Genomic DNA, 25,373 nt, shown 5'->3' with positions numbered 1-25,373 from the left:
TTTTGCCCGGTTTTTTGGAAAAACTGGGGCATTTTTGCCTACCCCCACCCCTGCTGAAGCCTGCAGAGTGCTGCTGGGGGCCACGGAGGACAAAAACGTTTTTTGTTACTTACTTCCTTGAAATCTTGGTTTGTCTTATACACTGGTGCGCCTTATAGTCCAAAAAATACAGTACGCACAGCTATATACATACATATATATACATATACATATACATATACATATACATACATACATACATACATACATACATACATACATACATACATACATATATATGTGTGTGTGTGTGTGTGTGTGTGTTTGTGTTACAACCCCTGGTATGCCCAAATATGGGAGGGAGCTCACTCCTCCCTCTTTCTGTCCTTCGGCTCATCACAGAAAACCATGCAGGCAGAAACCCATATTTTTATTTTTAATGTTGCCTTTTTATATTTGTGTTGTATTTGTGCTGATAAATAAATAAAGGGAGACTAGTATGGATCCATTTCAAGCTGTTTAGCTCTTTGTGTTGCAGGTATATATATATACCTGCAACACAAACACACACGCACACATTAATCATTGTCTATTTTGAATACGTAGCGGAAAGAGGAAACCTGAGAGTTCACAAGGTTGATGCTATATTCTGAACTGTTTCATAAGTTATCTGGTGTGGAGCAATGATGTATGCGCTGGTAGCCCTTGCACTCCACTCTCTGGATCAGGTCATTATTTTTTTGATTTGGCATCTCTCCATTTGCACTGAGAGAACAAATTTTATAGGAGTAATAAGTCTGGAGCCTGCATAATTAGTTCAGCCAGTAATAACCCGGTCACTTCTGCAGAGTTGAATTCACTGGCACCTGTCCCAGTACTGATGCTGCCAGCATCTGTGTCATCATTCCAAGATACCGGAATAACTTGCATAGAGTTTTTAGGGTCTGTCGCCTGTTTCAAAATGATTACGTATATATAGCACAATCAGAGACGGTACAAGAAAACCTCTCAGAAGATGGATTCCATTCATTATGCTAGGCCAAGGGTGTCAAACTCTATTTCATTGAGGGCCGCGTCAGGGTTGTGTTTGATGTTGGGGGGCCGTGGCCAGCTCGACGTCACTCGTATAGGGGAGTGCCTCTGGCCCGAGCACTCTGCTCCGTTTTTGGCTGCGATGGCCTCCTACAACCCTCTGCCAGTGAAAACCAAGCTCCATTTTCACTGGCAAAGGCACCATGGGCCAGTCCTTCGCTGTTTCCAGGGTGGCCCTGTGGGCCAGATCTAAACACCCCGCCGTATTATCGTGTGTAGAAACCAAAAAAGTACTGGACAAAAATACATACGTGGTTGGAGAAGATGATACAACAGTACATTCATCTGAAACCCAGAATATTCTTGCTGGGGATTTTACCAGGAACTTATAGTAAAGAAAATGTATATCTAATTATTCATGTATTAACTGCAGCTAGAATTGTATTTGCACAAACCTGGAAAAGTGAAGAGATTCCTACAGATGAGAATGTGATTAGGAAAATATTAGAATGTGCAGAAATGAATAGGTTAATACTTGCAATTAAAGAGAAAGAACAAACTGAATATCATATTATATGGGAACTATTCTACCGATGGCTAGAGAGTAAATATGAAAGTTAGAAATAAAAGTAGATTAGTGAAATATAGAAAATATATCAATAGAATTAAATAAGTTAAGACGAGGACTGTTACAGTATTAGATATGTTATGTCTATCAATATTAAGAGCAGACAAATAATGAATATGACTGTAAATTTTAATTCTTATTACACGAGCCCTTTGTACCCAGGCGACACACTGTTTAATGAAAGATGGATTTTTTTGCATTTAAATAAAATAAAATACTTTAAAAAACCTCTCACACACAAATAAACACCACGCAGGGCGCATGTGGCCCACGGGCATTGAGTTTAACACCCCTGTGCTAGGCCTATAGCTGTAATGGCGAACCTATGGCACGAGTGCCACAGATGGCATGCGGAGCCATTTCTGAAGGCACGCGAAGTGTTGCTCTGTCAGCTCCAGCACGCATCCGTTTGCTGGCCAGCTGATTTTCGGCTGTTTTTCGCCCACTGAAAATCAGGAAGGGACTTCTGGTTTGCGCGTTGGGCTATTTTTTGCCCTCCCCAAACTCCTAGAAAGCCTCTGGAGCCTGGGAAGGGCGAAAAATGGACCTAGCGGGCGTACCGGAAGTCAGAAAACAGGCTGTTTCCGCCCTCCGGAGGGCTGGGGGAGGCCATTTTCACTTTCCCCGGGCTCCTAGAAAGCCGTGCGCACATGCGTGGGGCAGTGGGGGGCGGTGTTACGCATGCATGCACAGGGGGCACGGCGTGGGGGAGGGCATTAAATTATAGGGGTGTGCACATGCATTTGGCACCTGAGGTGAAAAGTGTTCGCCATCACTGGCTTATAGGGTTAATGCAGTGACTACAATGGCTCTGCAAGTGGCCCATACATAGTAGGCCCACTTCTCTAATCTTCTCACTCTGTGGAATACATGGAAACGATGAGCATAGTTTTCTGTTCTGAGGTGCAGCTGATGGAGCATGTCAATTACAAATGCTGCCATTTCCTCCAGGCTCTTACCGTAATGGATGCATACTTCAGAAACGCTTTTCCTGCGGCCTGATGATTTTTAGGTGAAGTGGTAATCCCACTCTTTTTTCAACACTCAGGAGTATATTATGCTGCAGGTTTTGGACCAGGGCAAATCCTGAAATGTGTTTTTTGAAGGATATATATCTTTCTTCTGTGGCTCCCCATATGTCTATTGCCTATCCCCAAAGATTTATTGGGATGGATCATCAGTCATCTTAATTGTTTAATGGTTGGCCATACCAGCCGTTATTCCCCCCCCCCCCCACCGCTTTATATCTTGTACTGACAATGCTATTATCACCTCCTGATAAAAATGACCCTTCTTATAGCCCATCTACCATCTGGACCTTGGGTCTCTTGAGCTGATGGCAGGTGATTTAGCACAAGTCTCCAGAGCTCCCCACAAAGCCACAGACAGGGAAAATGCATTAAAATGTGGCGGCAACTTTTATTTTGCTCCCAGAGAATATACTTCGCCATTTCACATGCGAATGCCTACCGTTTTGAGTTTTTGTTGTTGTTCCATTCCAAAGGTTCAGCATTTTCCTTTCTGAAAATCTGCCTTACGACTATTTTAGGCGCCTTTACCGTTTTCTTTCCTTTTCATTTCCAGATAGGCGCCTGTTTCCCTCACCATCTCACAAGGCAATTTCAGAAAGCTCCCAGTAATCTATGTTCCCTCCATAACACTGATTGTTCCTTCCTGAAGATTTGTCAGCATTAATGAACAAATCCATGGAGCCTTAGCAAAATTGGACCTGTGCCTGTTGACCATGAAATTTGGCTGTTGCCCCTAGCTCAATTATGCTGGCGAAAACCCACCATTTACAATTCCCCTCAGAGATGGGATGATGGTTTTCGGTCAGATCCATTTCCCCGAAAGCCATTTTTAATTTTATTTTAACAAGGAAATGATTTTGTCCATATTCGTCCCAGCATCAGTGAATCATTTAGGGCAGGGGTGTCCAAACTTGGGAACTTTAAGACTTGTGGACTTCAACTCCCAGAATTCCCCAGCCAGGCTGGGGAATTCTGGGAGTTGAAGTCCACAAGTCTTAAAGTTCCCAAGTTTGGACACCCCTGATTTAGGGGCACTGCTCTGTGCTCGCTACCATGTTTCCCCCAAAATAAGACAGGGTCTTATTTTCTTTTGACCCCGGGAATAAGCACTTGGGCTTATTTTCAGGGAGGTCTTATTATTTTTGAGGCGCAGGAGGCGGCGAGCGTGGTCACCTCATGGCTGCTGCTGTGTTGCAATATTTTCAGGAGAGGGCTTATTTTAGCGCATGCGTTCAAAAGCCCGATTGGGCTTTTTATTCGGACAGGCCTTATTTTCATGGAAACCGGGAAGGTGTTCAAAAACCTTGGCCTTTTGTGAGAGCAGAGTACGCATCTTTATGAAAACATAGCAACTGTTGGAAGATTACAATCCTCGAAGGAAATGTTTTCCAGCTTTGCAGCAGAGAATTGCCTACATATTGTGTTGGAAGAAATGTCCTTCTGGGTTCAGTTCCAAGTGGGGAGAAAGACACTGGAAACATGGAAGCTGCTTGGAAAGATAGTTTTTAATGGTAGACAGGACCACATGGCTTGAGATCCTGGGCAAAAGAAAATCACATGGGTGGGAGGGAGGGAGAGAGATTTATACCCTTTATTGGGCCCTGCCTTGGAGCATTCTGTTCCTGTATAAGAAATGTATTATGATTGGTTGTCAGACTCCCATGGGGCCACGCAGGGGTAACTTTGTAGTGTCTTGAGTCCCAAGCTTGGTTGACTCTTGCTGGGTGATGTAATCTCCCCAGGTGCCATGTGGTGAGTTTTGTTGCAAGATGCCTAGAGGGCTAATCCTACTTTTGTTGGATCTTTGGTGAGGTCATTTGCCTACGAATAGACCTAGATATCTCTTTATCTCTTAAAGTGCGGACATCTGCTGTGGGCTATTGAGGAGGGTGGGGGCTATTAAGAGTGAGTCTGCTTCCTGCCTAAAAAAACAGGTTTCTCCATTTCTCATCCAGCAAAATATAATATTCTGCCTTTTTAATATTTCCTTGAATATTTCATTTTTCTAGGAGAGGGGTGGGTGCTAACTTCCTACAGTTGGGTCACAGAGATTACTCATTTCACACGAATTAATGAAACAACCAACACTCCGTGTGTGTGCGTGTGCACGCTCTCTCTCTCTCACCCATGCACTTCAGTTTAGGCTGGGCCAACGTAAGTTGTATCTTTTCACGGGATGTCACCTGTGGTACGTGTGCCATATGTTCACCCTCACAGAACTTCTCTCTAGTGGAGTGTGGTACTTACAGGGCCTTTTAGATATTGATTGGGGTATGTCGATGACTGGCCTTTAAGTCTTTTAGCTGTCCTTTCACTTTCGTCATTTGTTCAGATAATAATAGTCTCCACCCTTGATTTTTGACACTGTACTTGGATGCCAGGGTTAGACTTGGTTGGATAATGTTATCATTGGGCCAGTCTATAAGTCAGATTATTACTTATATGTGTACGGCATTAAGATCACAACGAAGGACATGTTGTTTTGTCCATAATTGCAGTTCAGCTCAGTAACCGCAGTTCAGTTCAACTGCTTGCACGCAGTTCAAAGACTTTTGGTATAAATGCGGAGACAATTGTTCAGAAACTTGAAATTACAGGAAACAATCAGTCAATAGGAGTGCTGATTTACCACCAGCTTATCAAGTACTTGTGAGGTGAGGTAAACACAGGGAAACAACAGCCAATGACTTAATAGCCAGTCATCAACACCCCAATCAACTACTAAAAGGCCATATATAACCAGGCACCCTGTAAATACCACACACGGAATAGTGGAAAGCACACACTCTGCTAGAGAGAAATTCCCTGAGGATGGGCTCTAGCAGGGACGTGCGGTCAGGGGAGGCAGGGGAGGCAGAGCCTCACCGCTCTCATCATGAAAATAAAATAAAAAAGGGAAAAGGCGCTGAGGAGCCTTCTGCACACGTGGTCTGGGAATGTGTGCAGGAGGCTCCTCTAGCCTCAGCCTCCCTCCTGCACATGTGGTCCCATTCCCCACCTTCCTGAGTCAACATGAAGGGGACCGCGGAGCGTGAGCCGTGGTCCCGTGGAGCGCGCTCCGTGGTCCCCTTCATGTTGACTCAGGAGTCAGGAAAGAGGGGAATGGGACCACGTGTGCAGGAGGCTGAGGCAGCTTAAGCCTCCTGCACACGTGGTCCCATTCCCTGCCTTCCTGAGTCAACATGAAGGGGACTGCGGCTCGCGCTGATGACGTCACCAGCCTCACCAGCCATAAACCTCACCGCACGTCACTGGGCTCCAGCATGAGTCCGAAAATTCGGAAAACTAAATCTCTGGTCCCGGTGACCGACCCAGAGTGGATCCTACAGAAAACAACTTACTATGTCTGATTGTGGAGAAGGAGAAGGTTGCCCTACTGCCTTTAGTAAAGAGTAAAGTTTTCAAATTTCTATTTGAACCTGTACAGATGTCCCCGTTTGTAATATAACTATGCTGCAAATATTTAGATATCCACTGGATGGCAGCAATGAGTCGTTGTTTTTTTCCTGCCATCTGCTGGTCACATCGATTTTTGCAGTCCAGATATGGGAGACGTATGTCTTGCTTCTTTCCTAGCATTCTAAAATGAGGAAATTATGTGAATGATGCAGCATCTGTGTTTCTTTCTTTATAGAGAGAGGTATCCTTAACTGGTTATAATTATTTGTATGTCACTTAACTTGAAATCTGTTACAATCGTTAAAATTACTTCATAGTGAATTTGCAACATTTATCATTTGAAAACATTTTTTTCCCCTTTAATATGTTTTCAGAAAAGGAATGCCTCTCAACGTGTGTTCAGAACATGCAGCAATCCGATGACCTTTCTCCCTTAGAGATAGTCGAAATGTTTGCTGGGTTATCCTGCTTCCTCAAAGATTCCAGTGATGTGTCTCAAACACTGCTAGATGATTTTAGGATATGGCAAGGATATAATTTCCTTTTTGATCTTTTACTCAGGTATGCAGATCACGCTTGTAAGTATATCTTCCTGCTTAAATGAGGCACTTCACCCATCTATAAATATTGCAAATAAAATATTAGTGTGAATAGGCAGATGAAAAATGTAACCTTCTTATTTGGCTGTATTAAAGTAGTACTTATCCCACAGAGACTGTTTTAGCTTCAAGTTCTAATTCGATTAGAAACATCTAGTAGACTGTTCTGTCATCAAATTTTTGATACAGAACAATTTTAACATTGCTTCTTTGCAAGAGTGGAGAACATCTGTAGCTTGGGTGTAGGATGAGGATGGAGCTTTATTCTCCACGCTGTGGGTTGATTTTCAAACGTTGTGTTTTGAGTAGTGAAACAATTTCAGTTCCCTTCTTTGGCAAGGACAGTAACCCGTATTGATTTATTTGAGAATATCAGAATCCATCTGACATCGTAGAGTTAACTACCATGATTTACTTTTTGTTTTTAAGTATTTACCTTATCCTTCTAAGAGTTCTCAAATTCTGCAATATGGCACGGCCCTAACATGATAAAAGTAATTTGTGCAACCACTCCCCGATAGTAAATAAATCAAATTGTTTCCGTGTGATTAGGGTTGAAGAAATACCTATAATGCTAGATATTAATAATTTTAATCTGTAAACCCAGAGAAGGAGGAGGACCCCAACTGCTCATCGTGGCTTTGTGCAGGTAGAATGGGAGCACTGCCAAAACTCACTTGCTAGTTTATGGTAGTCTTAGACCGCGTGGCTGTAAATCTAAGCTCTCCAGATTCTCAAACTCTTTTTTCTAGAATTGGCTTATTCAGCAGTAGACTCTCAATCATGACTCAGCCACTATAGATACTGTATTGCAGTTAAGAAGGAAACAACTACAACCAATTTACTTATTACTGCAGTATACACCAAACCTTTATATACTATATGCCAGTGCTTCAAGATTTGGGCATTTTTGTCCTGCCTTTCTTAGTTAATGGATATTTGGACATTCTCTTCAAGGTCAAAGAAGGTATTGGGGATTTGTTGTTACAACAGTTTTAGTTACTCTTATGAAGATCCCTGATACGCCAGCATTGTAACAGTCTGCGTCACATCTGAATTCCTCTTTTTCCCTTTTTAATTAATATCTATCTTTATGCTCCCCCAAACAATTTGTCGGTTGTGTTTTTAAAAATGAGATGTAGCTCCTTCCTTGTATTACAACACTGCCATCTAACAAGATGAGATAATTTTATGGTGTCAATAGTAACTCCACTCCCCCATCTGACACTGTACATTAATGAAAAACCCGATGAATTTAATTTGTATATTCCTGTGAATCGATTCCCCTGTTTGTCCAAAGAGGTTTCCCTCAATCTCTGATGGTGAAACAGGGGCAGTTTGCATTGCAAATGCTTGTAAAATAAATATGGATATTCTCCACTGTGTTGGGGAGAGATTCCAACGGAATGGGTTTTCGCTCCTTTCTTTCTCTTGAAGCTGAGTCAAACTTTTCATGGCCAGACCTCCTTTGTCTGCACATGCCCTTTGGCTACATGCATTAAACGTGAAGGGCTTTGAATAGGAAGTTACGTTTAATTTAAAAGAGTATAGAAGGAAAGGAAGAGAAATCACTTAAAGGTAGATGGTATTACGGAATATGTAGCCCACATGATCTCTTTTACTCCCCAGTGGCCAGCAGATTCAGACAGTGAGGAGGTTGGGGAGGAACATGGGCCCGCCTGGAGTCTGGGGACGGCTCTGATGAGGGCTCTGTGTCAGAGACAGAGAGGGGGCCAGAGCCGTATGCCAGTCATCAGCTGCCTTCAGAGTCAGACATCAGTGAGGCAGAAGAACAGATGGAGCCTGTTCCCAGTGTGCGCATGCGCAGAGTTGCCAGACGAAGGGAACATCTAAGAACGGGGGTCAGCTTGGGAGTAAGGCCAGATGATGAATGGCCCCTCCCCGAGGAAATAAAAGAGGAATGAAAGGGGAGTGGAGTTTGCAGGAGATAATTAGTTCGCTTAATTGGCTTGTGACCCTCCGAGAGTCCTTGCCAAGTTCTGCAGATATTGGCCTGTCAGCTCTCCAAGCCAGATAAGGTCTGTGACTGTAAATCCTCCCTTGAAAAACTTTGCTGGATGTGAATGAGCAGAATTCACAGTAGATTAATAAAAGGGTTTTTTGTCAGGACAAGGAGTTTGCTTCATGCTCTTGGGAAGCCTCGGTCAGAACATAACCATAGCTTCTGAGACAGATCTATGGTGTGGATCTGTTTAAAATGGCCTTAAGGTTTCTGAAAAGATTCCTGTTATAATGAGCCCTGAACTTTAACTTTGGAACCATGCTAAACAAAATCGTGTTTGAGATCAACTGGTTTGATTAATTAATTTATTGCAATATTCCAGATTTCAATCCAGAGAAAGCCATGGGGTTTTTGTTCAGTAAATCTATGTGTTTTTCCTGAAGGTTAGAACAAGCAAAAGAGGCAGAATCCAAGGATGCTTTGAAGGATTTAGTTAACCTGATAACCTCATTAACAACATATGGTGTGAATGAATTAAAACCAGCTGGCGTTACTACGGGGGCACCTTTCTTACTGCCTGGATTTGCAGTTCCACAACCTGCAGGCAAAGGTACTGCTCTTCTTTTTCACCTGATACATGCATAATAACATGGACAGTATGTTGTCCTGGGATTTTATAGTAGTTCCATTAAAAAAATTCTGTCCCAAGATTCTTAATCATGTGCTTAAATAGACCCCAGAATTTTTTATTTTTTTTATCCATGAAAATATTTGTCAGGTTTCCGAAAGATGCCCTAATTGATTCATGAGTCTCGAGCCAAGTTTCAAAAGAAAACTAGTCATTTATTAGGAGCACCATTTGGCAAGACCTTATACAGTCACATCTGAGCCTCATTTGAATTATAGTTGAACTTTACCCCTGTTTCTTCCCTCCCCTCAGTCTGTGTCATAAATCACATTCCCCAATGAGGTACATCCCTCCCAAACCTGCTGCAGTAATCTGAGATCTGACTCTAGTTGAAACTATGCATGGAATGCGCTCCCCCCTTTCCTTACCATGGCAACTTTATGAGTTGACAATATTCCTTAGAGTATGCTCCTTTGCTTCATAGAGCAACCAATTACTTATACAATCATTTTGAATGATTGCTTAGGAGTTTTTAGAGCTTTAAGTTATTTAAATTGTATTTAAATTAAAATATATTTGATGTATACGAGTAATCCTTGATCTTGGACCATTTGTCCAGCAACGAATTAAATTTACAACAGAACTGAACAAATAGTAATTATGACCAGTCCTTCTCAGAGTTCCAGCCATCCCGGTACCCCACATGGTTAATTGCAGTCTGAGTGCTTGGCATTTCATCTGTATTTCCCACTGGTTGCCTAGCACCCTACAATCACATGATCAGCCTTTGCAACCCTCCCTGCTGGCTTCCCCAGAAAGTCATTGGGGAAGCTGGCAGGAAATGTCTTAGGTTGCTGTAGAAAAGCCTCCCCCTTTGCATTCACTTCATGCTGGTCATTTGTATACCCTTCCTAACCCCCAGCAAACCTCCCTCACATCCATTTCAGATTCCTGTCCTGCCTGCTTTGGAGAAGGCTAAGAGTGTGTGTGTGTATTACTTTCTCTCTCTTTCTCTTTCATAGGTCACAACGTGAGGAATATCCAGGCCTTCTCAGTCCTACAGAATGCTTTTCTTAAAGCAAAAACCAGCTACCTTGCACAAATTATTCTTGATGCTATTTTGAATATATACATTGCAGATAACGCCAACTATTTCATCCTGGAATCTCAGCACACTTTGTCTCAATTTGCGGAGAAAATTTCAAAGCTTCCAGAAGTACAAACAAAATACTTTGAGATGCTTGAATTTGTCGTCTTTAGCTTGAATTACATACCTTGCAAAGAACTGATCAGCGTCAGCATCCTCTTAAAATCCAGCACCTCCTATTCCTGTAGCATTATCGCCACAAAGACTCTGCTTAAGTTCACGCGGCATGACTACATTTTTAAGGACGTTTTCAGGGAGGTGGGACTTCTAGAAGTGATGGTGAATCTCCTGCACAAGTACGCTGCCCTTTTGAAAGATCCTACACAAGCCCTGAATGATAAAGGTACATCCCATCCCCCACTTCCCCCCCCTTTCTTTAAAATCTTTCAGTTGCATTTTCTTTTTTTTTTTAAAAAACACCTTGCTTTCAATTTTTTTTAAAAAAAAACCCCTGGGGTTGCAAATTATAAATACTCTAATCAGCGGTGTCAAACTGGCGGCCCATGGACCAGATACGTCACATGCAGGCCACGCCTACCCCATGTCTGTGAAGGGGAAAACGTTATGATATGTCACGTGACGGCAACATGTTGAGGCCAGTTTGACATCCCTGCGCTATATGGTTATTTCGACATTTGTGCCAAGCATAAAACGTTCCCCAAAAGAACCTTCCCGTCTGCTGTCAAATGCTTATGTGAGATATATGATATTTAATGCATTGTGGCCACACCTATAAATTGTGTATCTTTGTCCAATAAGCTTACTTTTTATACAGTGTTGTGAAGCTGTGATAAATCGCTGCTCAAAAGCTGAGTGCTGTACCAGTGCTCATTTTCATAGCAATTTTACATAAGGCATCGTATATATAAAGTAGTAGTGACGTTCAGAATTAATGAGAATAATAAAACTGAAGAAGTACGTTTGTACGTGTTCGTGGCAGAATGAAATGGATGTGTGTTGAAAGCATATTCTTCTCCTGTAGCTTCTTAAAATTATTTTTGCAGGAGACTCAAAAAATAACAGTTCATTTGAAGACCAAAAACAACTTGCTTTGCTGGTTATGGAGACCTTGACAGTACTGCTCCAAGGATCAAACACAAATGCAGGTATTTAATAATAATAATAAGTTTGAATTTATTAGCCGCTCCCTTTCCAAGTAGGACTCGGGGCGGCGTACAATGGGGCATGTAAAACACAGAAAATATATAAAACACATAGGCGTACATACAGAACATACATACAGATACACAAACACGGACTCGGAGGAGGTAAACAATTTACATCATATAGACAGTTAAAAGACCCGCATTAAAATACCCCAATTGTAAAAACCCGATATAAAATTAAGATTTAACGTTTAAAATACAATTTAAAAACAGTTAGGAGAAATAAGAATAATTACGATTGAGCCAGGCCAGATAATTGAAAGAGGTGGGTCTTCAGCTGTACACGGAAGGAGCGGAGATCGGAAGTGATCCTGATGTCACGGGGGAGGTCATTCCACAGGGCTGGGCCCACCACAGAGAAGGCTCTGCTCCTGGGTGTCGCCCCCCGGCACTGTTTGGCGGACGGCACCCGGAGAAGTCCCTCTCTGTGTGAGCGAATTGGTCGTAGGGATGTGTGGGGCAGGATGCGATCCTGCATATAACTAGGCCCTGTGCCATGAAGCGCTTTAAAGATCATAATCAAAACCTTGAAACGCACTCGGTAGACCACAGGAAGCCAGTGCAGCTCGCGCAGGAGAGGTGTTACAGGGGAGTACCTAGTCCTCCCCATAATCACCCGCGCGGCCGCGTTCTGGACCAACTGTAGTCTCCGAGTGCATCTCAAGGGAAGCCCCATGTAGAGAGCATTGCAGTAATCCAGGCGAGACGTCACTAGCGCATGGGTGACTGTGCGTAGGGCATCCCGGTCCAATAAGGGGCGCAATTGGCGCATCAGGCGGACCTGATGGAACGCCCCCCTTGCCACGGCTGTTACATGGTTATCCATGGACAGCCGGGCATCCAGGAGGACGCCCAAATTGCGCACCTGTTCCATGGGGGCTAGTTGGACGCCCCCGATGGCCAGAGATGGAAACACCAGGTTGAACCGGGAGGCCGGAAGCCACAGCCACTCCGTCTTGGAAGGGTTGAGTTTTAGTCGGTTGCCATCCATCCAGACCCGTACGGCCTCCAGACACCGGGACATCATTTCGACGGCCTCATTGGGGTGGTTCGGGGTGGAGATGTATAGCTGAGTATCATCAGCATACAGATGATATCCCACCCCAAAGCCACGGATGATCTCGCCCAGCGGTTTCATATATGTGTTGAACAGGAGAGGCGAGAGTACCGATCCCTGTGGCACTCCACATGTGAGTGGCCTCCGGGTCGAACTCTGCTCCCCTGTCAACACACGTTGCGTCCGATCAGAGAGGTAGGAGCCAAACCACCGTAAGACGGTGCCCCTGACTCCCAGCCCCTCTAGCCGGTGCAACAGGATACCATGGTCGATGGTATCGAACGCCGCCGAGAGGTCTAATAGGACCAGGATAGAGGAACAACCCCTATCTCTGGCCCTCCAGAGATCATCAACCAATGCGACCAAGGCCGTCTCTGTGCTGTGCCCGGGTCGGAAGCCGGACTGGCGCGGGTCTAGATAATCATTTTCCTCCAGGTGACGTGGGAACTGCTGTGCTACCACACTCTCTACAACCTTCGCTAAAAAAGGAAGGTTGGAGACTGGACGATAATTGACTAGGTCCGTTGGGTCCAGGGAAGGCTTCTTGAGCAGGGGCCTCACCACCGCCTCTTTCAAGGCGGCCGGTAGAGAACCCTCACCCAACGAGGCGTTCACCAGGCCCAGGAGCCAGTCGCGCGTAACCTCCCAGGATGCCAGTACAAGCCAGGAGGGACACGGGTCCAATAAACATGTGGTAGGTCGCAGACGTCCACGCAACCTGTCCAAATCCTCGATGGCAACCGAGTCAAACTCCTCCCAAAGCGGTCCCTCAAGACTCGCAACGGGCGTCTCTACTGAATCACTGAAAGGGGTCCATCCCATCCGGATTTGAGCGACTTTGTCCTGTAGATAATTCCCAAACTCCTCTGCTCTGCCCTGTAATGGGGCTTCCCGTGGTCTCTCAAACAAGAGGGAACGGGTCACCCGAAACAGGGCAGCAGGGCGGTTATCTGCAGACGCAATAAGAGCGGCACAATGTTGACGTTTGGCCGCTCTTAATGCCACAAGGTATGTCTTCAAATATGCTCGTACCTGTGCTCGGTCAAATTCGGAACGGGAGGATCTCCAACGACTCTCTAGGCGTCTCTTGTGGCGTTTCATCACCCTTAGCTCCTCGGTAAACCAAGGTGCCAGGGTGGTTCGTCGCCGCAAGAGAGGCCGCAAAGGCGCCACCCGGTCTAGGGCCCCGGTAGTCGCACTATTCCATGCGTCTACCAGGTCCTCCACTCGGGGGCGGGTCAGGTCTACAGTAGGTGGCCCAAGTTCCGTCTGGAACCTATCCGGTTCCATCAGGCGCTTGGGGCGGAACCATCTAATACCTTCCAGTTCCGCCTCCTCGCGGCGGGGGGTAGCACCAGGGAAGTCCAGCCGGAGAAGTGAGTGATCCGACCATGACAGGGGAATAGTGTCTAGATCCCCTATTCCCAGATCACTCGTCCACTGGCCAGAGACAAAAACAAGGTCCAGGGTGTGGCCTCCCTCGTGAGTAGGGCCCTGAATTAACTGGGTCAGGTCCATGGCTGTCATGGAAGCCATGAACTCCCGAACCCCCTCAGACGCTTCTCCCATCGACGGCAGATTAAAATCAATTTGACAAATGATTGATTGAAAGAAATGAGCAATAACTTTTAGGTGATGATGTTTGTTCTCAAAATGTATTTAACTCTATCCTGGATTCCATGTTTATGTGGGTTTTTTTTTTTTTTTTGAGTATTGAAAAAAAGAGTACTAGTAGCAGAATTCTTATTTCATTCGGTATTTTTAGTATTTCTTTTTATTTAGGACATAGACCAGCCTAAAACTAATAATATATTAATTTAATGCTGGTCCTATGATTGAAATAAATAGATAGTAACTACATTTGGTCGAAGTTGGTCATTTCTCTTAGCAATTTCCATCTATTGCAAAAGGTAGAATCGTTTTTAACAAGGTTATATTAAAGCATTTAAAGTTTTGTGTTTTGAAAAGGCATTCACTTTTTTAAAAGCAAAGTAGTGTATAGTGTAATATTAATGCAGTATCAGCGGTTTTCAATTCAATTGTATAGAATGTAAAGGATGTGTGCTTTTGTTTTATTTTTTACAGTTTTCTTATGTACACTGGAGATGGCATTTAATTTCGTTGTACGAGGTGCAATGACAATATTAAGTAAAGTAAACTAAAATGGAAACACAGTTTGGGCTTACTGTAATCCTTTCCCTCCCATTTATAAGGCTTTTGAGATAAACAAATGAAACTATGCATCTGGTTACAACATCTCGTATAATGATTATACAATTCTAAAACAGTTTAAGAGACATTGAGACAATGAAAACATCCACCAAATAAATGTATAAATAGCAGTCATGATGATTATTCAATTAATAGTAAAGCCAAGATGCAGGACCCTTCACACATCCCGAGCCCCAGGCATAGCTTCATTTGACTAGTTTGCTTTAGCTTTTGAAAAATATTTAGATATTTATTGTATAGAGAGGACCATGAATTGTATTACGTAGAATTGGAAAGGCCATTTAGATCATTCCACTCAGTCCAGAATTCCAAATCAAATCGCGATTGTCTTAATTTCCTCTTGAACACCTTCACCATCTCTCCCTATAGTTGTTCCTAGTTTTTCAGTCCTGATATTAGGACATTTTTCCTGTGAGCCAGGTGTATTTTGTCATGCCGATCATTCAACCTGAATCTACCTTCCTGTTTTGGGGTGCAAGAGAAGAAGGGCCGTGAGCTTTTTCTATGTTATATCCCCATGATGGCAAACCTATGGAACATGTGCCAGAGATGGCACACACAGCCCTCTCTGTGGGCACGTATGCCATCGCCATCTGGTTTTCATGAGTGCTGGAGCGCCAGAGAATGACCTGAAAATGGCTTGAAAACCATCCCAAAAACAGGTCGTTTTGGGGGGCGTTTTTGGTCCTGAAAATCATCCAAAAATGGCACCTAAAATGGCCCAAAAGGTGTCTAAAAATGTCCTGAAAACAGGGCATTTTGGGGCTGTTTTCAGGCCGTTTTGGGGCTGTTTTCAGGCCGTTTTTGGACTGGTTTTGGGGCCAAAAACAGCCCCCAAAGGCCTGAAAGCACCCAGAAAAACACACTGAAAAACGGCCCAAAAACAAGCAGGCGTACACCGGCCAGCTAGTCTTCGAGTTCCCGGGACTCTGGTGTGCTCACAGAAACGTGCATGCAGGCGCATTCCGGTTTGGGCACTTGGTGCTGAAAAGGTTCCCCATCCCAGTTATATCCTTTCAAATATTTGGAGAATGGCACAATATTGTCCCTCTAATCTTTTCTAAAGCCATACCCAAATCCTTGAAACTCTCTTCACAGGATAACTTCTAGTTCTCTGATCATTCTTGTAGATGTTTCAGATTCTTTGGATGCTTCTTAAAGTAAAGTGTTCAGAACTGTATATGGTATTCAAGATGGGGGAAGGTGTCTTACCAATTCTCCTCCTTGTGCCATATCTATCATCGGACGTTGGCGATCATGTTGGCGATCCTATTTTTATCAATAGTCGCACGAAAAGGTGCTGCTGAGTTTTGTCCAAACCAATCCCTTAGATTTTGAAGCCATGATGATCTCCTTCTGCCTGGACCTTGCTTGCCTTCAATCCAGTCTTATCAGTGCAGAATAAAATTGAATAAATACGTCCCATGGTTTAAAAACTATTACTTCTGTCGATTCAGGCTAAATTACATTTGCCCTTTTTGGGGGAAGCACATTCTGTTTCTGACCCATATTTTTTTACCAACATTTTTTCTAGGATTTTCACCGTAGGCATTATTATGCGTAGCCTATGTTATTACTGTGCATTTAATTTTTGGTTGCCCATGTGAAGTATTTACAATTGTTTCAAATATCATTCTATTGTTTTCAGCTCAAACTATTTTTGGCTTCTAGAGAATTAGCTATTCTACCTAATTTTCTATCATGTGTAGATTTAATATCCATTCTCTCCATCTCTTTCTTCAAGTATTAATAAAACTAAGGAAGACTAGAAGGCCTAAGACCAATTGTGTGACATTTCCCTGAACCAAACCTGTATCTCATTCCAGTTTGATTAGGAATTATTGTTCAATATTATTTGAGCTTGGTTTTCGAGCTAGGTATGCTCTTCTTATGCCAACCAGCCCAAACTTAGCTAATTTACTAATGAGAATGTTATGGTGAACTTAATCAAATACTTCCTTAAATTCAAAATATATTATGTGTGCAACATTCCCACAATCTATTAAAGTTGCCCAATCAGAAAAATGAGATAAGATTCGTTGAACAAGATTGTTTTCCCTACAGACCCATAAGTGGAAAATAACTGATGAACAAAATACATAGTTTTTGCCACAACTGCAATCTCTTTGAAGTTTTTGATCTTTGGAAAAGCTGCTGTTCCCGATTTGGAATGCTTACTGGCATTTTTGAGTTGGCAGCCATTAATAGATCATTATGCCAATTAATAGTTCAGTTGATGGTGTCTTTCAATTTCGTTAGTGGTATTATTGCAACTATTCCTTTTCACTTGTTCACATTGTAGGCATCTTCAGGGAGTTTGGTGGAGCAAGATGTGTACATAACATCGTAAAATATCCACAATGTAGGCAGCAAGCACTGATGATAATCCAGCAGCTGGTGTTGTCGCCAAGTGGTGATGATGACATGGGGACCCTCTTAGGTTTGATGCACTCCGCTCCCCCCACAGAATTGCAGCTGAAGACTGATATATTAAGAGTACGTATGCAATACTTATTTCTTTCCCCAATATTTCATGAGATTAATCTTTCTGTCACAATAATCAGATATAACTGCTCTGAAAATTAGCTGCGAGTTTTAAAATCTGTTATATCAAAATATGCCTGTGTCATGAACGTTTTCATTTAAGCATCCAAATAACAAATGTAAACCGAAGAAATAAAATCTTTAGGCACTCTTGAAGTACAAAAGATCAAGTTTGCATAATAAATCTGGGAAAGGTGGTTGAGTTGAGTTTGATGAATGTCGTAGAACTAGCACAGAAGCTTATTTCATTATTCAAGGGACTTAAGAAGAGTAGTTGTAGAAATTGGGTATGTCTAGTTTAATGAAAAGAAAGACTAGGGGTGACATGATAGCAGTGTTCCAATATTTGAAGGGTTGCCACAAAGAAGAAGGGTGGGTGGGTGTTGTCAACCTATTCTCTGAAGCACCCGAAGGCAGGACAAGAAGCAATGGGTGGAAACTAATCAAGGAGAGAATCAACCTAGAACTAGGAGAAATTTCATGACAAAACAACTAATCAGCGGAGCAACTTGCCTCTAGAAGTTGTGAATGCTCCAACTGGAAGTTTTTAAGAAGAGATTGGACAACTGTTTGTCTGAAATGCTTATAGGGTTTCCTTCCTGCTCAGGGGGTTGGACTAGAAGACCTCCAAGATCCCTTCCTACTCTGTTACTTTGTTACTCCTAATTAGAATATATATTTTAACATAGTGTAGAAATGACTATTGGATGTTGGCCAGAATTGGCTTTTGGATATTGGAAACTCTGGTTCTGAAGTTCCTTGGATGACTTTAACTGTCTTTCCAAGGTCGGTAAAATGAGAAGCCCAATTTCGCTAAATGCCTACAGAGATTCTCAGTCATCCAGGCCATGATTGTCCCAAAGGTGCTTTTTCAAGAGACAAGTGGACTTTCTGGTTTTTCTTTGAAGATGTTTCGTTTCTCATCCAAGAAGTTTCTTCAGCTCACAGCTGGAAAAGCTTCTTGGATGAGAGGCGAAACATCTTCAAAGAAAAACCAGAAAGTCCACTTGCCTCTTGAAAAAGCACCTTTGGGGGGGACCCAGATTGTTGGGGACCATATGCTTTTATTGTCAGAGAGCGCTGTAAAGCACTATGTAGTAGTATATAAGTCTAAGTGCTATTGCTTTTAATCTGTCAGTGCCTAGATCCGTGGTGGCGAGCCTATGGGCACGCATGTCAGAAACGGCACGCAGAGCCATTCCGCATGAAACACATGGCCTCACTGGCTCCTCTTCTGCGTTCCTGTGCACACACACACACACACGGGAGTGCCTAAATCCGGAAAAGCAGGCACCCGAACTTCCGGGTTTCCATTGCATGCATGTGTGATGTCCTGTTTCTTGTTGGGCATGTGCCCATGCCGGAAACCAGAAATTGGGGTACCGGCGTACTCATGCGCAACGGAATGCTGCTCTTCTGGGTCTCGGCGCAAGCGCAAAGACCAGCAAGGCTGTGAGTTCCTTGCGGAAGGTCGGCACGCGGTGCTGAAAAAGGTTAGCAATCACTGGCCTAGATGCATCTAACAAATGCCTAAGAAATCCTATGCTTATATCTTATTCATACTGCCATCTTTTAAACATCCACCTAGGCCTTGCTTTCGGTATTAAAGGAGAGCCATCGGACGAGAACGGTTTTCCGGAAAGTTGGTGGATTTGTATACATCACCTCGTTGTTGGTTGCCATGGAGCGATCCTTATGCTCTCCGCCCAAAAACGGCTGGGAGAAAGTGAACCAGAACCAGGTCTTCGAACTGCTACACACCGTGCTGTGTACCTTGACTGCGGCCATGCGTTACGAGCCAGCCAACTCGCACTTCTTCAGAACTGAGATCCAGTATGAAAAGCTGGCCGATGCCGTACGGTTGCTTGGCTGCTTCTCAGACTCCAGGAAACTAAGCCCCGTGAATGTCTTCCCCTCCAATACCCAGCCATTTCAAAAACTGTTGGAAGATGACCTCGTCTCCATGGATACTGTCTCGCCCACTTTAAAGCACTGCAGCAAGCTCTTTATTTACCTCTACAAAGTAACCACAGATTCTTTTGACAGGTACGTTGTAGGCCTTGCAACAGGGTTCTGAATATTTGGATGTATCACGTTTCGTGTCTGTGATGCGTCCCTGGTGTAGCTTCCCACAAGCATTCGAGTACGTAGGCATCTCCTAGCCATGAATGAAGGCAAATAGACATGTCCCAGGATATACCATATTTTTCGCACTATAAGACGCAACGGACCATAAGACGCACCAAGGTTTAGGCGAGGAAAACAAGAAGAAGAAAAAATCAGGCGGAGCCTGAGAGGACCCCAGATAGGTGTCCTCTCATGGGCCAGCTCTGCCTATTGACTCCTGCACTGCGTAAAAAAGACAGAAGAGGCAGGCAATGACAAAGACAGAAGAGGCGGGGTTCAGCACTGTAAAAGGACCCTGCCGCTGTGGCCCGCCTGCTATTCACCAAAGGACTGACATTGGCGCATAGACATTTCCATCCACTTTGGGGGGGGGAGTGTGTCTTATGGAGTGAAAAATATGGTATGTTGCAGGATCTAATCTGTATCAGTCACCAGGATCAGAGGTTTAATCTTCCGAGCTTTCAGATTCGTGCTGGAGCCCATTCTCAACTAACCTCTCTCTACCAGAATGTGGTTGACATATTCCGGTAGAGAGGAATCTCCCAAGGATGGGCTCCAGCACGAATCCAAACTCAGAAGACTAAACCTCTGGTCCTGGTGACTGACTCAGATTGTACCCCACATTTCATAGCCATTTGTTTTGGGGTCCTTGGTGCTTCCTGAGCATGGTTATTTTCTCACTGGTTTTTTTTTCTGCACTGATGAAGTTGCGTAGTAGGGTAATGAAACGTCTGCAAGAAACCAACCAAGCTCAGAAAGCACCGGTTCAACCCTGAACCACACATATTCCTTTCTATTGGTGTCATGTGTTTTGGAAGATGGACATTCGTGTCATGTGTACAATATTAGTCTGGAGAAGGCTACCTTAGTGCAGTGCTCACTCTTTTAAGATGGATGAGGGCCAACCATTTCCTTTATATCCAAGCTCTTTACTGCCAATGATTTATGTGTCTGTAATCTCATTTTATAGCGACATTGCACACACAATTTGCAACAGGGAATTGTATTGGAGAAAGAATTTGGTTTTTTGTGATAATGATTGCCTGTGTTATCTGGATCTTGGCAAAGAAGGATAGGGGCTTCTGTAGAATAATAGTTGTGGAGCAGCAAATAGCTTTGCTGAAATAATATCTTTGTGTTTGAAAGCTTAGAAGTGCCATCGCCACTGTATATTTACCTATAGAAACATCATTTATTCATAACTTTGGATTCATCCGCAAAAAACATGCCCTCTTTTAAGCCTTTGTTTATTCTTTGTTTGGAATAAAATAAGCAAGCAAACCAACTTTTAAGCCTTGGTTTAAAAGAAGGTTTGTTTGCTTGTATTATTCTATTTTTTAAAAAAAATCACAAATCAACATTTAAAAGCAGGGCCAAAATTGTACTTTAAATAATATATGAGTTTTAAAGGGTTTTTTTGGAATTAAAATAATGCTTGTTGGAACATGTCTTATTTTTACAATATTTAAGAGCATTTGAAGCATTTGATTTCTGGAAATACTGGTATTCCTTACAATAGAAATCGATAGATGTAATGTCTACACTATTTTTTTTCATTGCTTTTCTCTTGATGGAAATAAAACCTGAACTATAGTAGTCGCATTTTGAATCTTGATGCTATTGGTGCAGCATATATTGTGATATTAACACAAAGATTCAGACGTAGGGATAAAGACATGAAATATTTAATGTCTAGTCAGGACAACATTTAAGTATTCCCTTAATTGTAAGCATATGTGTAAATAAGTTATCTTTCACTGATGTTAGTTTATTTTTTAAAATGTCATAACACTATATATTTAAAGTATTTTCAGATTTCTCAGTATTTGGTATTCTTTGATGATGAAATTTAAGGAATCTGGACTAAAATTGTTGCATAAGTATTTCTCCCCCCCCCCCCCCCTTATTGTTTCTCCTTATTCACACCATTCTATTTCAGCAACATTTTTTGAAAACTTCCTAGTGTATTATAGAGTGCTATATCAGTCCTAATGATGAAACTGTAATAGTACCTGCTTATATTACATGTACTAAAATCTTTGTTATCTTTTCTAAATCCTAAACGATCCATGATATCACAACGGGAAGAAGCTGTTGTTAACAGTTTAGAAATTCCGCCTTAATGCACAAATCATTGTTAAACATGATTTTTGCTTGTCCTATTATCAGGGTTCCAAATAGCACCCAAAAGCAAATCAGAGTTCGAGGCAAAAGATTCCTCAAACTTCCAGTTTATTAAGAGAGCCATGTTGGCACATCTGGGAAAACCCGAGTCTGAAAGCTTCCAGGTTTTCCCACCCAGATGAAAGTTCAAGATCCTGCCCCCACACTCACAAGTCCATCACATGGTCCAATCTTCCATTGCCATGTTGGCAGTTTCCACCCATCCAGTTCCGGCCAGGTGCAGAGACAAAGGATGACCTTGGCTTTCTAGAAAGAATGTTGTTATGGCTACATATCACCCAACTCCGTATAATCCCCCTCCCATTTTCCCACAATAGAAAATGAATAGTAGAAAGTGTGGCAGGCCTGAAGTCCAAAAGAAAAGATGGCTTGCAGACCTGACACCTCTATGTCTTTGAAAGCTTCCTACGTTTCATTCTGTTTTCGTTTGTTGAGTGTTTTGTCGTCTTCTCGATTTCCTCCTGAAAAATCCATTTCTCGTGGTGACACTGTAAAACTAACAAAGCTTTCGGCCGCCTGTTCTCTTTTCTAACTTCTCTCTGTCCCCTCTGTGTCTTGTTTTGTCTGTAGTCGTGCTGAGCAGATTCCTCCTTGCCTGACAAATGAATCTTCTCTCCCCTCTCCTTGGGGCACACCAGCTTTGTCCAGGAAAAGGTACCGATCTTACCTTCCCCAAACTGAGACCATGTCTTTCTGTGTTCTTCAATCGTTGTTGTTGTTTTTAAAACTTTCTCTGGAGTAAAGGCCCTCTTACAGAGTCCATAAAGCAGGGCTGTCAAACTTGATTTCATTGAGGGCCACATCAGGGTTGTGTTTGACCTCGCAAGGGGGGGGGGGACATGGCCAGGTGGGTGTGGCCATAGTGGGCGTGGTCATCTTGCCATCACTCAGTCAAGGGTACCTGTGGTGGCCTAGGCAGGGCTGGGGGGGGGGGAATCCACTTTTGCTAGTAGTTTGTTTTGCTAGCATTCTGCCAGTGAAAATGGAGCTGGGGGGGGCGTGGAGCCCCCCCGGCTCCATTTTCGGCTGTGACGGGCTCCTGCAGCCTTCTGCCAGTGGAAAGGGCCACCGCGCGCAGCCCTCCCGAGCTGGTTTTTGCTGGCAGAGGCACCACGGCTCCTTCAATGTTTCCAAGGTGGCCCTGCGTGCCAGATCTAATACCCAGGCCTTGAGTTTGACACCCCTGCTATAAAGCAAGCATTAACATGTCATTAACTTCTGTAACTATGCTCCTTTTTTCCTGTTATATGTAATTAATCTGTCTGCTCTTAATTGAAAGATTTATTAAAAGGGAGGGAGGGAGGCGGAACATTCAGATTATATTTGATTGGTTAGAAATTAAATTAAATCAGTGGAACAGGCAAGCTACTCCTAACTACAGGTAGTCTTTGACTTACTTGTTTACCAACGGATCGATGTTACAACAGCTTTAGAAAAAGTGACATATTGCCTGTCCTTATTACGAGCCATCATAGCACCCGTGTAATTGCCGTTTGGGCGGTTAGCAACTGGCTTGCCTTTAAAATGGAGGCAGTATCTTGCAGTCACCGTGACTGTGATTTGTGATCTTCCCAGCTGTCTTCTGACAAGCAGAAGTCGATTCACTTAACAACCTCCTGAGTCACGTACTGCAGGCTGCTTCTGCTGATAGCTGGCTGCCAGCCGATCGAGTCTCACTGGCTCAAGGTTGACTCAGCCTTCCATCTTTCTGAGGACCCAGATTGATGGGAGCAATAGGCTGACTTTGTAAGACCAATTAGAGAGTCCTGTAAAGCACTGTGAAGTGATATATAAGTCTAAATGCTATTGCTATTATTTATGCAACGACTGTGGTAATATGGTCACGGAATCAGGCCTGATGGTTCACTTAACAATGATTTCACTTAGTGACTAACATTCCAACCCCAATTGTGGCTGTAATTCAAGGACAACCTGTAAGTTCAGCTTATTTCAGCGGACCTATGCTACCTGCAGCCAGGTCTGGTCCAGACTATGAAGATTATTGAAGTTTCCCTAAATCATCTTACCGTTTAAACAGAAATATTGCTGAAATTTCACGAGATTTAGAAATCTTATGAAATGTCACCTATTGTTAATTCATTTTTCTTGCATCTCTTCCATCTGTTGCGCCATGGTACCAGGGGCATGATTAGGTTGCAAGTCATACTTTAGAATTAGCTTTAAAATGTTTTCATATAAAAGAACATGTTAAACTCCGCTGTCAATTTTGATTGTGCAATTTTATACAGGTAATCCAAGATTGGCAAATCGTTGTTGTTTTTTGCAGTTGAACTGAAAGTTCATTTATTCCTTTGGATGTCCCTATCCCTTGAGTGCAAAATACAATTTATTAACTCCCAATTCTCAAAAAGATAAAACAAAAAGTAGAGAATGGGACATAATGAAACTGATAAATTCTCTCCGACTTTGTATTATATGATCTTCTATACATTATACTTTCCTTCTACTTATAGGTTCAGTCTGGAAAAATATGAGTCCTGAGGCCCTATTTATATGTCATGAGTGTTATAAATACTTTGGGTCATGTTTAGAAAAATGAATGAACTCAAAATGCGCTAAAATAAGCCCTCCCTGAAAATATTGCAACACAGCAGCAGCCGTGAGGTGACCACACACGTCGCCTCCTGCACCTCAAAAATAATAAGACCTCCCCGAAAATAAAGCCAAGCACTTATTTTGGGGGTCAAAAGAAAATAAGACCCTGTCTTAACAGTTGAATTATTGCATTATTTCCTAGTTCCTGCACTCTTGTTCTGTAATTATCAGCATTCAACCTCAAACCAGCTTTAAGTTAGATCACCTGTTACATAAAACCTGACATTAATTGGGATTGGGCTTTTCTTCAGTTCAGACCTGTAGGGAGTCATAAGTATTTAGGTGAAAAACACGTACGCAAACCCATTGTGGTTTAAATAGCAGATCCCTTAAATGAGTGTATCTTAAGCCAGTCTATAACCTTGTAAAACAGTAAATGATGCCCCTCTCAAATTTACAGCTAAGCCTTGAGCCTTCTAATGCTGGGATGAGGATAGGAAATTAAAAATATAACACTTTCAATAATTAATCTTTAATCTCTTTATCTCAGGACTTCTGAAACTTTGCAGACTGCAACTGCCCATGTGCGATTGCAAAGAAAAAATGAGGGGCAAACTCTCGTGGGAGTTTTGACTTTCCCTGCACAGACAAAACTGGAGCTTTGTCCAAATGGGTGGCTGCTTTGTTTTATGATAGACAGACAGACAGACAGACAGAGAGGATTCTCAGTTGCTTAAAACCTTGATGACTCCCAATTCACAAACTTAGAGCCCCTGTATGGCCGACTTCATGCAGCTCCATTTAGAAATATGGAACTTCCACTTTATTTCTATTCTGCCTTTGTTGTTGTTATAAAATCACACAGCTGGTTTTCATGCCTAAGGCGAGACCAGAACTCACAGTCTTCTGAATTCTACCCTGGTGCATTAACCACTACCATGTTTTACCCAAAATAAACATGGTCTTTTGACCCCCGAAATAAGCGCTTGGCCTTATTTTCGGGGAGGTCTTATTATTTTTGAGGTGCAGGAGGCCCCTTAACCTCTGCTCGTGGCCTGCAGATCAGCTGATCCAGAGAGGGCCAGAAGTTTTGTCTCTGTA

At 42.9% G+C, this 25,373-nt stretch overlaps 1 protein-coding gene across 4 annotated transcripts in view; it reads left to right on the top strand.

Moving 5' to 3' along the window:
• WDFY3 (WD repeat and FYVE domain containing 3) overlaps positions 1-25,373 on the top strand; it is a 215,066-nt gene that overhangs the window by 68,087 nt on the left and 121,606 nt on the right. For all 4 annotated transcript variants that reach the window (XM_081959189.1, XM_081959187.1, XM_081959188.1 and 1 more), the window contains exons 7-12: positions 6,444-6,630; positions 9,075-9,241; positions 10,282-10,749; positions 11,411-11,512; positions 17,164-17,357; positions 18,994-19,451. In XM_081959189.1, the coding sequence (XP_081815315.1) occupies positions 6,444-6,630; positions 9,075-9,241; positions 10,282-10,749; positions 11,411-11,512; positions 17,164-17,357; positions 18,994-19,451 (1,576 nt within the window). The remainder of the gene's footprint in view (positions 1-6,443; positions 6,631-9,074; positions 9,242-10,281; positions 10,750-11,410; positions 11,513-17,163; positions 17,358-18,993; positions 19,452-25,373) is intronic.

Source organism: Natrix helvetica (assembly GCF_964273705.1).
Source record: "Natrix helvetica genome assembly, chromosome: 7".
Classification (NCBI taxonomy): domain Eukaryota; kingdom Metazoa; phylum Chordata; class Lepidosauria; order Squamata; family Natricidae; genus Natrix; species Natrix helvetica.
The sequence above is the reverse complement of the archived record's forward strand: the minus strand, read 5'-3'. Positions and strand labels throughout refer to the sequence as shown.